Source organism: Bombus pyrosoma, linkage group LG7 (assembly GCF_014825855.1).
Source record: "Bombus pyrosoma isolate SC7728 linkage group LG7, ASM1482585v1, whole genome shotgun sequence".
NCBI classification, from domain to species: domain Eukaryota; kingdom Metazoa; phylum Arthropoda; class Insecta; order Hymenoptera; family Apidae; genus Bombus; species Bombus pyrosoma.
The window spans coordinates 16,483,828-16,498,879 of record NC_057776.1 but is presented as its reverse complement, the minus strand read 5'-3'; the positions used below and the strand labels follow the sequence as shown (position 1 = coordinate 16,498,879).

Below are 15,052 nucleotides of genomic sequence, written 5' to 3'. Positions count from 1 at the left end.
TTGACAAGTGAACACGCAAAAAAGCGAATATCGGTTTTTTGTTTGTTATACTTTTATTTATTTATTCTTTGTATCTGATCTGCTACTGAAATAATTATTACAAATTAACAATCACCTCTCGAACATTTTACTACATTAAATATTATTTTATTACAGCAGATTTTACGGTTATCTATTTTATTATTACGGCTCTTTTTATTTATCATACTAAGTGTTTGTCATTTAATGCTGATGGAATTGAAACATTTTCTCTTTCTTTCTTTTTGCACAGCTACAGAGCATATTTGTTATAAAGCTATCGATCTCTCTTCTCTTTCTTTCTTTCTTCGTCCTTCTATATTTTTATTGTTATTAATGTAATTTCCTATGTTCGACTTCAGCATTAAATACCAAATCGCATTATCACTGGAAATGTGTTAGCTATTTATCCACATTTGTAAACGGTAAAATGCTTGCTCGAAATAAATAAGACTATTTGCACTGTTCGCTAGAGAAACTACCCGTAGCGACGCTTCACTAAAGTAAAATGCAAAACCTAACACCTGCATCAGGAATGAAAGGAACGATTTTTGAATGTCTATAAATTGGCAGTAGCGTTTTCAGTTCAGTCGGCGTCGTTTCCAAAGATTTCAATTATACTCTATTCAATAGATATTTTTTGCTTGTAGTTAGTACATCACCGTTTATCCATATGAATAAACAACACGGTACATGTAGTAGATATTATAGAATCCTATTCGCAAATGGTCACTTAAGAAAAAACGAGACGAATACGATTAATAATACTTTGTTACACTGGGATCATAATTTTCATCAGTTAGTTAAATATGCGCAAAGGTGTACATTCACCAAAAATGATGTATTAACGCACTAGTAATTTTCTCGCCGATCTGAGATACATATATACGTTTACTTTTAATATTTACCGATATTGGAACAGCATTGCCCAGGCAGAACACAAGTACTGTGACGAAATGTTGACTCAATATTTACGAGAATATTGGTCGAACACGTTGGCAGTAAATGCTCGAGTAAATAGTAAATGCACATATCTCAACAGCTCTCCTAACTTCGTAGATATCGATATTATAAAACAGTATTGTACAATACTTACCCTAATGTCAAAAAACACAGTGATACAAAAATTCGGATATGTAGAATCAATATGCAAGAGACAGACATTGCAATCGCGAAGTATTCTAAATACAAATCCATGGTATTCCGAAATATGGATACGTTTTAAAACTAGGACTAAGTTGTTATCATCAGTTTGCTAGAAAAGTGATCCACGGTTAATAAAAATAAAATAGAATCTTTGAAATAGAAGATTGCTAATTATTGAACAATTTAGTAATTATTTACCAATTTAATAATTTTGTTGTAATTTAACTAATAACCTTTAGATTTCTAAAATTTTTTATAAAATATTATTCATATATATCGTTTACTATTAAAAAAAAGTTGGGGAATTTTTACAAACATATCGAAATTAAGGGTTTTTTAAAAGTGTCACTTCTCTAGCAAGAAGGCGGTATGTGTAAAATACAATTGGTATAATCTAAAGAAATCTACACTAAGTTAATACAAAAACTTTCAAGTGTGGTAAAATTAACTTACGAATTGTTCAAACAAAAAAAATAATGCAGTAATACTGTAGTTTGGAAAATGCAATATTATTGTATATCGATATTGAATAAATATTAAAGATATAAATCTTGATGGAATCGGGCCAATATAAAAACTAATTCTAAAATTAAGTTCTACCTGGGCAGTAATACTCACATACATTTACGTTCAATTTTGTCATACCAAACAGTATTATATTGGTTGACAAATGCTACTATTAGAACCTGTGCTCGCATGGAACACGATACTGAGTAGGAAATAAAAATAGTCTGAAATAAAAATGACAATTGTGTTTGTGCGCTTCATACAGGAAAATGAAAGACAGACAATACAGGTAAAATTAATCACTACTGTAAAATAATAATATATTAAGACACGAGCTCTATATTAAATTATATATGCAGATTTTGTATTTCTTTAAATTAAAATATAAAGTATTAAATTGCTACTAAAATATGATTCAGTCAGTCAGGTTTTCCATAGTACTGGCAAGCATCAGGCATTAGTATCAAACATCAACTTAAGTTAAAACTTAAAGTTGCAATAATATGTAAATATACTACTTTAGTTCATAAATATATTATTTAAATCTTATTATTTTAAATTATAAAGTACGTGTACGATATAATAAAATTGGGCTCTCTAATTAAACAAGACACGTCGTTTTATCTTTGCACTGAATTAATATATATGTATATATTATATATATTATGACACGCATTGTGAAATATAAATTAAAGATGGATTTAATATAGAGCTTGCCTTTTTTACATAATTTTAATCAAACTAAACACGATATTAACGAATTCAGGTAAAAAATTTGCTTTACTCTTTGAATTTTACGTCAGTGCACCGAAATGCAAAGAAGTCAGTCTAACTGATTATCAATTACCAAATGTACGTTCATAAAGGTACATATATACGCGTGATAAGCGCAATTTTATTTGGCGATGTAAACACGTTATTGTTCAAACTTGATAATGCGTGTTGCGATTATTACAACGGTCGCAAATATCAGATGCATCAGAAATAACAAAGGAACTTGTACGAACATCCGTATTATAATACTCAATAAATTTTAGGTGCTGAACGATCGTTAATGGGACCACTGGTTTTCCTTAAAGAGGTACCTTTTCGTATTTGATCCATAAGAGAATCCCTGACTTGTAAAGGATCCATAATGGGTACACGATTACCCATTATGCGTCTTACGCTTGCGGATCTACTCGTTGTATTATTTCCTTGTAAGTTTTGCTGTTGTTGCGCTAATTTAGCATTCAAAGTCTCGAGAAAACCAGATGGTGTTTTAGAATTTTTGCTTATCTGCTGTTCAATGGAGTGCTTTCTAGTAGATTTGGGACTACTATTCGTATTGTTACCACTTGTGGCATTATTACCTGTACTGTTAATGAGCTTAGCACTGAGAACCGCCATAAAACTTTGGCCAACCCCTCCCGGACCTTGCCCTTGAATATTTACACCTGTATTGACAGTAGTTATTTGTGTAGTATTTGAATTACGTTCTTGAGAAGCTGAACGAATGGCTGCACATGAACGTTCAACAGATGATCGAGTTACTTGCAACACAGCATTATGCGGTAATGTAGCAGACGCATTGTTATGCGACTGTGCTTGTCCTGTAGCCTTCCGTAAAAGAGATGGACTAGCAGGTGTATGACGTAACTCTGTAAGTGTCCTTACTGTTTCCGACACTGAGATAGATCTGCAATATAGAATATATATTACATTGCATTAGCGTTTTATTTGCCATTGAAATCTTTCATAATAGAGATGGAAAAGAATTATATTCTACCGTTGAGGAGTCGGACTAGCTGTAGGTGAAGAACCTTCTAACAAAAACGCTGGCGGGGGAGGAAGATTTTCAGTTTCGTCGCAAGTATTATCAGCGCGTTCATCGTTAGAACCTACTGAAGGATTATTGAATGTGGCAGTTATAATAGTAGATGTTCGTCTTGTTGGTGGTGGTGGTTTATTCACTTGCTGCATCGATCCTCTACGGACCGTTAAAGTAGATACAGCACCAGGTACATTCCATGCATTCTCACTTGGATTATGGAGTGAATGAGAATGCGGTATAGTAGTTTGACTTCCATATCCACTGCTAGATTCAATACTAGACTCTGATGTTTGACTTCCACCATCTTTTTCCGTAATTTCAGTCTAAAAATATATTTAGCTAAGCACTTATAATTACAAAATGTCAAATGTTGTTGCCTTACCTTTTCAGTTCCTGGTGCTGATAATGAAGCAGGAGGTGGTGGTAAAGGTAACTGCATCTCTTGAGCGCGACTTGCAGCTAAATTTGCTAATTCGTGCATGTTCACATACATTGGTTGTTGAAGTTGATGAGTTGCTAATTCTGTATTATATCGTAATATTATATGCTATTTTCTAAACATTAACATAATTCATAAAGATTAATAGAGACCTTTTGCTAAATGTGCTGGAAGTGGTAACTTAGGTTTCCCTCTAGGACTTCCAGGAGGTTCATTTTTTACTGGAACTGTTGGTCGCTCTAAACTGGAACATCTGTTTGGTATAGGAGGGCGATGACTACCATTATTTCTACGCAATTGTACTCTGGATGCTTGTTGATTAGAGGAAGAACATGAAGAGGAAGAAGAAACTGGAGAAGCGGGTTGACTATGACAACAGCCACTATTATCTGGAGCTTGGAATGTGTAGACACTGAGTGCTGGTCTTTGATGACCTTTTTCATAAGCTACAAGAATAAGTGTAATATTATAAATAAATTATACGTTATTCTTTATCATATGTTTTAATTAATAAAATATGTTTTAATTTTCTTACCAGAAGAGATCGTGTGCGGCCGTTCGTTGATTGTGTTTTGATTTTGCCTATCATACTGAACTGATGTTTCCTGCAAGTCAGGCCAAGTAGCAGTAGTTACAGGTCTTGTTGTAGTACAACCAGTATTTTGATTAGTTTGAGAAGACACATTTGATACCTACGACAACACAGTTTAACTTCAAAAACATAAAAAAGACATACACCTCAAAGGATGCAGTGCTCTATTGAATATTGCAAATAAAAAGGAAAAATATGAAGTGCTGGCAAGCAACTAGTGTCTAACAACCTTACCTGATGTTCAGAGATTGGTTGTGTGTATAACGTGTCCTGAGAAGTGAAGCCAGAGTCACGGGAACTACCATTTACCAAGTGGCGTAGTGTCATCATACCGTTGATGCTGGAGGGCCTGACACCGACAGACTACAACGAGTACAACATCGACTACCACATACACACTAAGCCGATGCCAAGTGGCATTCATGCTATGATCCATAAGCAACTACTTGCTTAAAATACGGCTAGTGCATAAATAGTGAAACTAATATGCCATGCACAAATGATTGACATTCTTAGTATAATAACGAAGCAGAACGAAAAAAATGTAATATCGGTTGTTTATGCTACCGTAATTTTCACCTGAGAAAGTGATCTGTGCCAAGGGTGTCCAGATGGACTTGGATGACTTTTACAAGAACCACTGCTGCTACTAGTCAAAGAACTAATTGAACACATTGAACTTTTTCTTGATCCAAGTGACAAAGAAGGACTTGAGGGCGGCGTAGCAAGTGACCACTGTGTTACATCGCAACCTTTTATATCTGTTATCACTTGCTCTGATGCAGGAGGTAAATGATGTGGAGAGGCTGCATGCCGTTGTAATTGATCAGAAACCTCTTGCAAGTGTGTCAGTTCCATTAGCATTGCAATTTCTTCATCCTATGTTTGTTTTTTACATGTTGTTAACAGTGTTATTTGAAATTAAATTATTAATTACTGGGTAATTATAATTGATGTTACTAACAAGTACTGGTTTCAAAAATCTGGCAAGAAGACAATATCTGCCCCTTTCTTCGAGTAAAGCCGCGCGAACGGCTTTTCTTTCCGTTTNCTTCTAAACTTAACCGTTTTTCTTGAACAACAGCAGCTGAAGATTCTAGCATTCGATTCAATTCAATATCACCTGATAATGTTCCATGCCCTTGTGACTGTCCTTGTAAATGATGACCTTTTCGTGCTTTTTTCTTTTGCAAACGTAATGTATCAGTAGATCGCTTTCTTAATTCTGCTTTTGCTTTTTTATATTCTGAAATTAACAGAATTTCAAGTATATTTCAACATTTTCAAATATGTTATCATTAAATATACTAACCTTTAGCATGTTCTTTATCTAAATTTATTAAAGATTTTTTCTAATCTTCTAATTTTTCTTGAAGAGGCAACACCAAGCAATCCATAATAGCACTAATAAAAGAATATGTAAATAAAAAATGCTTATTTAACAAATAAATATTAAAAATTATTAAAGTTTAATGAAAACTTACCTAGTAAATGATTTCATACGTGTTTCTACTGCTTTATGTCTAAGACATATCCGGGTTAAAGCAGTTCCAATTTCTTTCGTTGCACCTTAATTACAAATATTTTATTGCATTAAGAGCTAACATTTAAAAGTATTTCATAAAAAATTAAAAAAGAAAGTATGACACAAACAATTATTGATGTATGATTGTTTATAATAAACATAGAAAATAAGACATAATTTACCTCTTGCACTAGTTGCAGCATCAGCAATTTTTTGAAAGGTTTCAAGATATGCAGAAATAGCTAAAATAGCAGCCCTAAAAAAATTTCTAATGTAATTAGAGATATTATATTATTGTAAAATAAATTTTACAATATATCTGTAATTAAAATACAAGCTTGCAGTAAATTTTATTTTTATGTTTTATGCACAATATAATTAGTATTACTATTGAATACAAAAGTCAAATCTTAAGTTTATTAATAAAATAAATATTAAACTGTAATCAAACCTACCTTAGACAAGAATGTAATTTGGTTTTGCTTTTGAAATTAAATCTTCCCATAATGGTGCTCCATTCTAAAACAAATTTTTATAACATTTTCTTATTTGTAAAATAAGAAATATATAAATAATTTATATATACGATTTTTATACATTGTACAAATACATATTATTACATTTGACGTAGATACTTTTATGTTATCATAAAAATACAACACATTTAATAGGGTAATGCAATCACATACGCCTACCTATCTTTTCTGATTAGATAATTTTATGAACTAGGAAGCTACCTGAAGAAGAAAATTGAATTGTTACATAGCTGCAATATTACATGCATTTTTTGTGGCTGTTTAATAAAATTAGATAACACTTTATAAAAAATTTATATATGAAATTTATTAAATAGGATTATTTTATATAATTTACTTTGTTATAAATATTATTCGACGTCATATTCGTTGTTTACTAATTCCATCAAGTAAAAAGAATATATACATTTATTATCTTGGAAATATGAAAAAATAGTTCGGTGCAGTATTATAGAACTAGAACAAGTGTAAATTAGCTATCGTCCTCGTTTTATCGCATTAAAGTATCTCAATGGTTTCGAAGAGTAGTTTCCAGAATTAGGACAGTGGAACCATATTTTTAAAAAGTACGATAAGAAGAAATAACTGAAGGAATATGTTGCCTCTTCGGTCATAATGATTTCATAATATTTACGAAATATGTATATGTATTAAGAACAGTTGCATCGACAACGCGCCTTGGCCTGCATCGTTACTTGTGCAAAGGTGGAAAAGCATACAAAAAACAATGAACAGGAAAAAACGCGGTCGCGCTCAAGCAAAATAAATATCGAATATTGACACACCATTAACGTTACTTACCTTCATGTCAGTTATAATCTGTTGAAAGAGGCCACCCAAAGCACTGCACTCTCTCTCAATTGTTGCATCCATCTTTGACTATCCGAAATTTTTTCCTTACTTGGCCCCGATAAAGTTCTTCCACATTAGAATCGTAGAATAGTTTCACTTTTTGTTATCCATATAGATATATACAAAATTTCCATAAAAATATCGGCGATTTGTAAGATTCGCCATTTTCGTAACAAGACTCAAGTTTGAAGTAACACAGGGAAATACAACTGAGTGTATTTACTTACACTGAGCCTCTCATATATCTGTATCACGAATAATTTCGAATAAAACAAATTGGAAATCGAATGATCACTGTACTATTTTCATAAATATTTTCCAACAATGTGCAATCATAACACCGATTAGTTTTGCCAAGGAAAATTGTAAACACTAGGGGACGGGTATCTCAACACAACGCACTCATTCTGACGAGCAAGTATGGCTCGCTCTCGCGTCTGCGTCGATTCTGTTTTCGTTGCAATACCTGAATATCCGTGCCCCCTACGGCGACCCCGTTTCACAACTTCAAATTGAGGATTCGGGGTATATCTAATCGTTACTCAGGGTAACGGCTCTCTCTACCCCTTAGACTTTAGACAATCACTTCCGGAGTGTCGACTGCTTATTGAAAGAGGACATCCTGCATCATTGCTCGCTTATTCTGATTGGTTATTCAGAGCAGTTATGGGGAAATGTTTGCCACATATAGATTCCTATCTGCTGTTCTTGTTCCTAGATCGTACGATTAAAAGGGGTTTCTCGATTCGAATATTGACACGAAACACAAGTGAAATTGGAAATAATTTAAAAGAAATAGAAACCATGAGCCTCATATTAAAATATAACGAATCATTTTACAATATCTTACTTAAATATTTTACAACGTTAAGTGAAATTACAAACATTTTTAAATTTATTGCCACTACTGGGTTCATCGTAGTTGTTTCTTTTATACTCAATTACATTCATGGTACATACATTTTGAAATTTCAAACTTCTGATAGCTGATAATTGCATTTAAATTAAAATCTTATTAATTCAGCTATATATTATATTCAGCTCTGTATATAGATTATAGATAAAAAGAATGTTTTCAATATCTTAAATTTTGCGTTTGAATTGCAGATTATCGTTCTAAAAGAATCATGAATGAATCGAAATACAACTTATTAGAATTACAAAAGTTTAACACGTATAATCGAGTAATTTCCAGACATCAAAGTATTATCAGTCATAAAGAAATGTTAAATGTTTTGGAATATGCGACTGATGTAAATTGCTTACCTATTAAATATCGTTGTATAATATGAATTATACTATAAAATATTAGATATAAAATTCTGTATTAAAAATATTTCTAAACATATTTATTCAGTTCTTATTATTAACTTTATTTTATGATGCGTCATATTTATAAAAAATATAGTATTATATATATTATTTCTTAGAAATGTTATGACAAATTTTATGCATTAAAATGCATTGATATAATAGTAAATTGTCCACAATTGGTAAATGTAAAATCTCTACCTTATGGTTTAACACCTTTCCACCGTGTCTGTTTCCAAGGTCATAAATGTTTAATTGCTTTTATGTTAGCTAAGGGTATGTATAAAATAGAATAATAACACAAAACAAAATTACAGTATACATAATATAATTAAATATTATAATACACATAGGTCTCTTTCATTTCTAAATTTGCATATAGGTGCTGATGCTTCCCTTGTCACAACAACAGGAGAGAATGCTTTATGTATGGCTATTTATTATTTTCTTAATAATCCAATGGACGATGATTTTTCTTGTCTTGAAATGATTGCAGAAACTGGTTAGTTATTACGAAAACTTAATTTGTTTTACCAACATATTTGGTATTTTAAACATAATATTTTCTACTTTCATAGGATGTGGATTTGGCTTTGAAGACAAATGGTACAATAGCTTATTAGAAATGGCATTTAATAATAATCACATAAAATTAGTACAATGGTTAATTTTACATCACAAACTCTCCTCACACAAGTCCTTGCGTTGTTTTTCTACACCACCAATATGAAGGAATTACAAATTTAATTAAATATTATGTATATATATATTAATCATTATTTCTATTCATTTACGTATATGATATATAAAATGTAAGTTATGATATGATATGATAGAAATTACAAATATAAGTTAAAATATAGGTTATGAATAATAAATGCGATATTTTGATTAATATTTGTCAATGTTAATTAATTATTTAATGTTTTTTCGCTAGAAATTCTTATTAATTTCAAAAATTATAAATATGTACTATTATTATTTGAAAGAAACCCAATAATAAACTAAAAATTGAATGACAAAATTTAAAAAACTGATCGTAACAGGTTTGAGCATTTGTAATTACGTGTATATACTAATACTTTATATATTATTACATGTATATGCGTGGCAACTATGTGAAGATAATGAATATCCTAACACAGTTATATTCTTGATGATAAGAGAATTCTTTAATATGTTACAAGTAATCGATATGCAGTAATCGATATTTAATATAATAAAACACGCATGAACATAGCACTACAATATACGTTACATTTCAACTAAGATATCAGAAGATAAGGTTAAAGTTTTAGAAATTCTGTTACATGATGGCAAATACCGGTTTATTAGTTTTAACAAATCCTACAAAACTGATGAAATTATTACCGATAATAAAAAAACACGTATTAAAAACTTTATATATCCAATATTTTCCAGAAAAGAATATATTTCTCTCTGGTAATCAAATGATTACAAATCCTCAGTGGCGAATAAGTCGTTACGCTCAAATCGTTACCGATATTTATATCAATACATCTACTACATTTTCTCCGCTTGATGTTCGAGTATTACTTACAAGTATGAAAAATCCTAATATATCAGTAATAAATACCAAGAAACCTGTGGAAATAGTTATTTTTGATAAAGCTTGTAGTAAAAGGGAAGCTGACACATTCATTCAAGATTATTTAGCAAACACTTCCGTGGGTTGCAGTTTTATTAATTTTACTGATGATCTAAAATCAGGAAAGTCAGATAGTATAACATCTTATGTTAATGAAGAAAAAACTTACAAGAATGTAGTACTTGGTGGTACATTTGATCGAATACATAATGGACATAAAATACTTTTAAGTGAAGCTGCATTGCGTTGTACAGAGAAACTTAGAGTTGGTGTAACTGATACAAATATGTTGTCTGGTAAGAGTATACAGATAAATATAAATTGTAAGAAAGTAATTCATATATTACTGATTAATAAATTATTACAGAATCTCATAAATAAATAGTTTTTTTTATAAGTTAAATTTTGCATAATCCTTAATATTTTAACTAATCTACTGAATTAAATTTTTAGCAAAATTATTATGGGAACTGATAGAACCTTGCTCTATAAGAATTTTAAATCTCAAAGACTTTCTAGAAGACATAGATCCAACTATAACATATGAAGTTGTGGCCATAAATGATATGTACGGAGCAACTAAATGTGATTCAACCTTGGAGATGATAGTAGTTAGCGAAGAAACAAAACATGGTGGAGATAAAGTGAATGAAATGCGTGAGAAAAATAATTTAAACAAATTAGACATTCATGTCGTGAAATTAATAAAGGATGAGAATCATAAAGAACATGAAGAAAGTAAAATCAGTTCTAGTAATCAAAGAATACGATTATTGGGAACAAAACTGAAAGCTCCTGTATGTATTATACTAAATTGTATTATACAAAGGTTTTAATCGTATTAACTTTTTAGCAAATAGGGAATAAACCTCTAAAACCTTATATCATTGGTTTGACTGGTGGTATAGCAAGTGGAAAATCATCTGTAGCTGAGAAACTACAAAAATTAGGTGCCGCACTTGTCAACTGTGATAAAATAGCACATGATTTATATTTACCTGGTAAAAAGTGTTTTGATACGATAGTTGAAAATTTTGGTCCCACTATTTTAAAACCTGATGGATCTATTGACAGAAGAGCACTCGGAAATATAGTATTTAATGATCAAGTAAGCTTTTATTAATTTCATATTATTACTAATACCTAATATTGATATTTTTGGGCTTATATTTAAAAATATAAATCTATTTATAGGCACAATTAAGCAAGCTAAATAAGATTGTTTGGCCCATAATTTTAGAAGAAGCAAAGAAACAAATATATGATTTCAACACAAAAGGATTTGATGTAATTGTAATGGAAGCTGCTGTTTTAATACAAGCTAAATGGCAACATGAATGTCACGAAATCTGGACATGCGTTATTCCACAAGAAGAGGTGAACTTTTAATTTATAGATTAAATTTTATAGATTAATATTTCATGTTAGAGTACTTTTTGTTAGTCAAATTTAGAACTTCTTTGTTCTTCTATTCATAGGCTATACGACGAATAGTAGAAAGAAACGGATTAACCGAAGCTGATGCAAAATTAAGAATACAAGCTCAACCAAGTAATATAGAACAAATCAAAGAAGCAAATGTTGTGATATGTAGTTTATGGAGTCATAACATTACCGAAGAACAAGTACAGAGAGCATGGAACGAGTCAATGACATTTTTAACCAATCAAGCAAAAAGTTAACAGAAATTATGTTAGTATAAAATCGCAAATATCTATTAAAGTCTTTATTATTTGTTTGTACAAAATATAATTCTTAATAAGCTGTTCTAGTTCTAAATTATATTTGGGTAAATTTGAAACGTAATTTTTCCTATATTAATTGAAGTGATTAATCATAAAAAATATTTATATGAGAGAATAAGATTAGTTTTAAGAAATAAAAATTTGGGGATAGGAAGTATATTTGATTATATTATTACAGTGTGTACATATCGCGCAAACAAAATAATGTTATATAGTAAATCTAAACTTTTATATACAATATGTAATATTTACGTGTAAGTATGCTATAATTATAATGCACAGAATGTGANAGGTTCATAAATATTTTGTAAAAGGATAATAATTGATTTTCTTACAATAAAATGTTCATATCAAAAATAAATTTTTGAATATAATTCCTAAAAACAGATGATAAAAATTTATTATGCTATTGAATAATATTATTTTGCAAACAATATGTTTTCATTTAAAATATTTTTATCTTCTTGATTTGTGCAATTATGCATTTTATTAAGTATTGTACTTATGAATGATGCAAAATCTGCTTTTAACTTACTTCCACCACTTTCTATATTACATTTAACATGAGATACTTTCATAAATGTTGAAGCTGTTTATATAAAATAAAAAATTATAATAAAATAAAAATATATAACTTTTTGTGAATATTACGATTATTAATATTATAGGTCGTAGGTACTCACAAATAATTTTTGATATTTCTGGATTTCTTTTTTCTGGATCATAACAGAAAATTGCACATCTATCTGGATCTAATTTTGTTTGATCAATAAAATAATCATATAATTGTTGAATTTCTTTCAAACATTCATTTGATTTTTCATTATATACAAGTATAACACCATGCACATCTTTTCTTATAGCTGGCCAACAACTTTCAAATCTGAAATATTTTTACAGTACATTATATATATTATATTATTGTTTGAATAAATAAAGTACTGTTTATATATACTTATGATCTCCACTACAGTCCCATAATTCAATATCTTTTGTGATATGCTTATTATTCACATTTATGTTTTGTACTTCGAATTCTAATATTCGGACACCTTTAGTTGGATGATAATCATAGGGTATTTCCGTAGCATCGGCAAGAAAATTAGATATCGTTGTTTTACCACTCTAAAAAATATTTTTTAAATAATTGAAATTTTAGAATTAACTCAATTTGTATTTTTGTATACATTATAGATATACATATTGATTACAAGTTCTATTTAACACTACTTTTACATATAGTAGGTGAAACAAACAAAGTAATAAATTTTTGCATAGTAAAACAGTAATTACATAAAGATTATACAACTGAAATATTACCCTAATAGGTCCTGTAACAATTATCTTTAGTGGTTGCATATTGTATGTGTACTTTAATTTTGTGTAGATACTGTACTTGAACCTAAATGTTTGGAAAATTGTCGCCATAACAACTACTTATATTTATGAACTTTATAGTTTAATCAGCTTTCTAATAACAAATCAAATATTTATATTTAAATATAAAAATTTATATTTCGTTGGAAATGGAAGAAAATTTGTATTTTAGTGCGTAATAAATATTGACAAACATAAAATTTATTTATACATGTCAATTTATTATGATACATAAACATATCATTTGAATACAATACAATGAGAAACATTAGATACAAAATAAGGATATATTACACATTAACCGTTTTAGTGCCAGGGGTTTTGAAGAATCTGTGTCGGATTTTGCTATGCAGCGCGATAGCGCTTCGAATTGACGATCGTGACCAAACATCATGACACAGTTCACCAGAGTACGCGAACGACGCGATCGCGCTGCGTGGCGCTAAAACGGTTAAAGTACAATTTTCTTAAAGAAAACAGATTTTCTGGAAAAATACATTTTGAATTACACTTTTTTGTAAATTATATATTTACAAACACTTTTACATTATTATCATGACTATTATAAGTAAAATTCTTAAGTAGAATTTGATTACACATGAACTATTAATAAAAAATTACATAGTTATGAAATACAAAAATGTGAAAGTCGAAGCAAAATAAGATAATGTAATTTGATCAAATTACATGATAAAAGAAATTTATTGATAATTCTAATATATTCTATTTGCTATTTATATCATAATGCAAAGTATAAGAAAGAATACTTCCTCAAATCTCGTATTTTGATATTTAAATACTACATATACATAACGGGATCTGTATAAATGAATTTATTATTGTAAACGAAGAGACTGACGAAATGGATTGTATTTCACGGCCTTCTATCAGAGGCGACGCGCAAGCCGACTTCGGAAAGAAAAAAGCACGGAGCTTTTGCTTTCTTTATCCATTTAAAAGCTGCATTTAATAACGTGTTTAGGAAACAATTATAGATAATAATGAGAGGAAAAGAATTAAGGAATATTTGATAAAAAGAATAAAAGAAATATATGCGAAAACGAGAAATACAGCCAAAGTGAACAGTGGTCGCAAACGGGAGAGTGTTAGGGGTACTGTCTCTGGAGTACGATGTTGTTTGTGATATTTATGTCGGTTATGAAAGAAGAATCGAAGAAAGGACAAGTAAGAAGACTTGTAACTCGTAATAAGAAAAAACAATTTTGGTCATTAGATTATGCCAATGGAATGGAAAACAGTTGAAGGAGTAATAGTTTTCAAATATTGGATCTAGAAGGAACGACGCCAGGGGCAATGGCCCCCCCTAGCGCCAAATTCAACAGTCAGGGAATTTATAGGACTGGCTCGAACGAGAGGACGCGGGAGGGGGTGCAACAGAAAGTAATTCACCGAGGTTCCTGGAGCACCCCTGTCATACGCGTAGGGTGGCCAACGTGGAGTTTTATTCGGTAGGAGTTCGGCACGTGCAAAAAAAAGTTTTCAAATATTAGAGATATTTTTAGTAAAAATGAGAAAAATATAAAACAGTTGACAGAATTGATAAAGAAGGGTAACTTAACAC

General features: G+C 30.2%; 4 protein-coding genes across 6 annotated transcripts; 2 read left to right on the top strand and 2 right to left on the bottom strand.

Annotated features, from left to right (window-relative positions):
• Positions 1-34: 34 nt before the first annotated feature.
• On the bottom strand, positions 35-7,449 carry LOC122569378 (protein MTSS 1-like). The gene is given in 15 exon segments (XM_043730324.1): positions 35-3,349; positions 3,440-3,807; positions 3,867-4,006; positions 4,076-4,369; positions 4,459-4,615; positions 4,750-4,878; positions 5,095-5,394; positions 5,480-5,566; positions 5,568-5,761; positions 5,828-5,919; positions 6,000-6,084; positions 6,223-6,296; positions 6,496-6,518; positions 6,521-6,559; positions 7,378-7,449. Coding segments are annotated over 15 exon segments (2,709 nt in total). The 3' UTR covers positions 35-2,694.
• A 628-nt stretch (positions 7,450-8,077) lies between these two features.
• On the top strand, positions 8,078-10,024 carry LOC122569397. The gene is made up of 6 exons (XM_043730383.1): positions 8,078-8,380; positions 8,536-8,681; positions 8,859-9,015; positions 9,122-9,241; positions 9,318-9,551; positions 9,677-10,024. Exons 1-5 carry the CDS (start codon positions 8,095-8,097, stop codon positions 9,467-9,469), a joined length of 861 nt encoding a protein of 286 aa, XP_043586318.1. The 5' UTR covers positions 8,078-8,094; the 3' UTR covers positions 9,470-9,551; positions 9,677-10,024.
• LOC122569387 (bifunctional coenzyme A synthase) lies at positions 9,848-12,454 on the top strand. Of its 3 annotated transcripts, none has more exons than XM_043730366.1 (6): positions 9,848-10,024; positions 10,162-10,644; positions 10,802-11,145; positions 11,202-11,456; positions 11,543-11,725; positions 11,827-12,454. In XM_043730366.1, exons 2-6 carry the CDS (start codon positions 10,191-10,193, stop codon positions 12,028-12,030), a joined length of 1,440 nt encoding a protein of 479 aa, XP_043586301.1. In that variant the 5' UTR covers positions 9,848-10,024; positions 10,162-10,190; the 3' UTR covers positions 12,031-12,454. The 3 variants fall into 3 exon arrangements, with proteins under 3 accessions (XP_043586301.1, XP_043586300.1, XP_043586299.1); XM_043730365.1 differs by having other exon boundaries at positions 9,866-10,302; positions 10,372-10,644; XM_043730364.1 differs by having other exon boundaries at positions 9,866-10,644.
• LOC122569395 (intraflagellar transport protein 22 homolog) lies at positions 12,234-14,078 on the bottom strand. Its single transcript, XM_043730381.1, has 4 exons — positions 13,414-14,078; positions 13,049-13,218; positions 12,777-12,976; positions 12,234-12,682 (listed from the first exon to the last, which is right to left on the bottom strand). Exons 1-4 carry the CDS (start codon positions 13,519-13,521, stop codon positions 12,513-12,515), a joined length of 648 nt encoding a protein of 215 aa, XP_043586316.1. The 5' UTR covers positions 13,522-14,078; the 3' UTR covers positions 12,234-12,512.
• Positions 14,079-15,052: the final 974 nt, after the last annotated feature.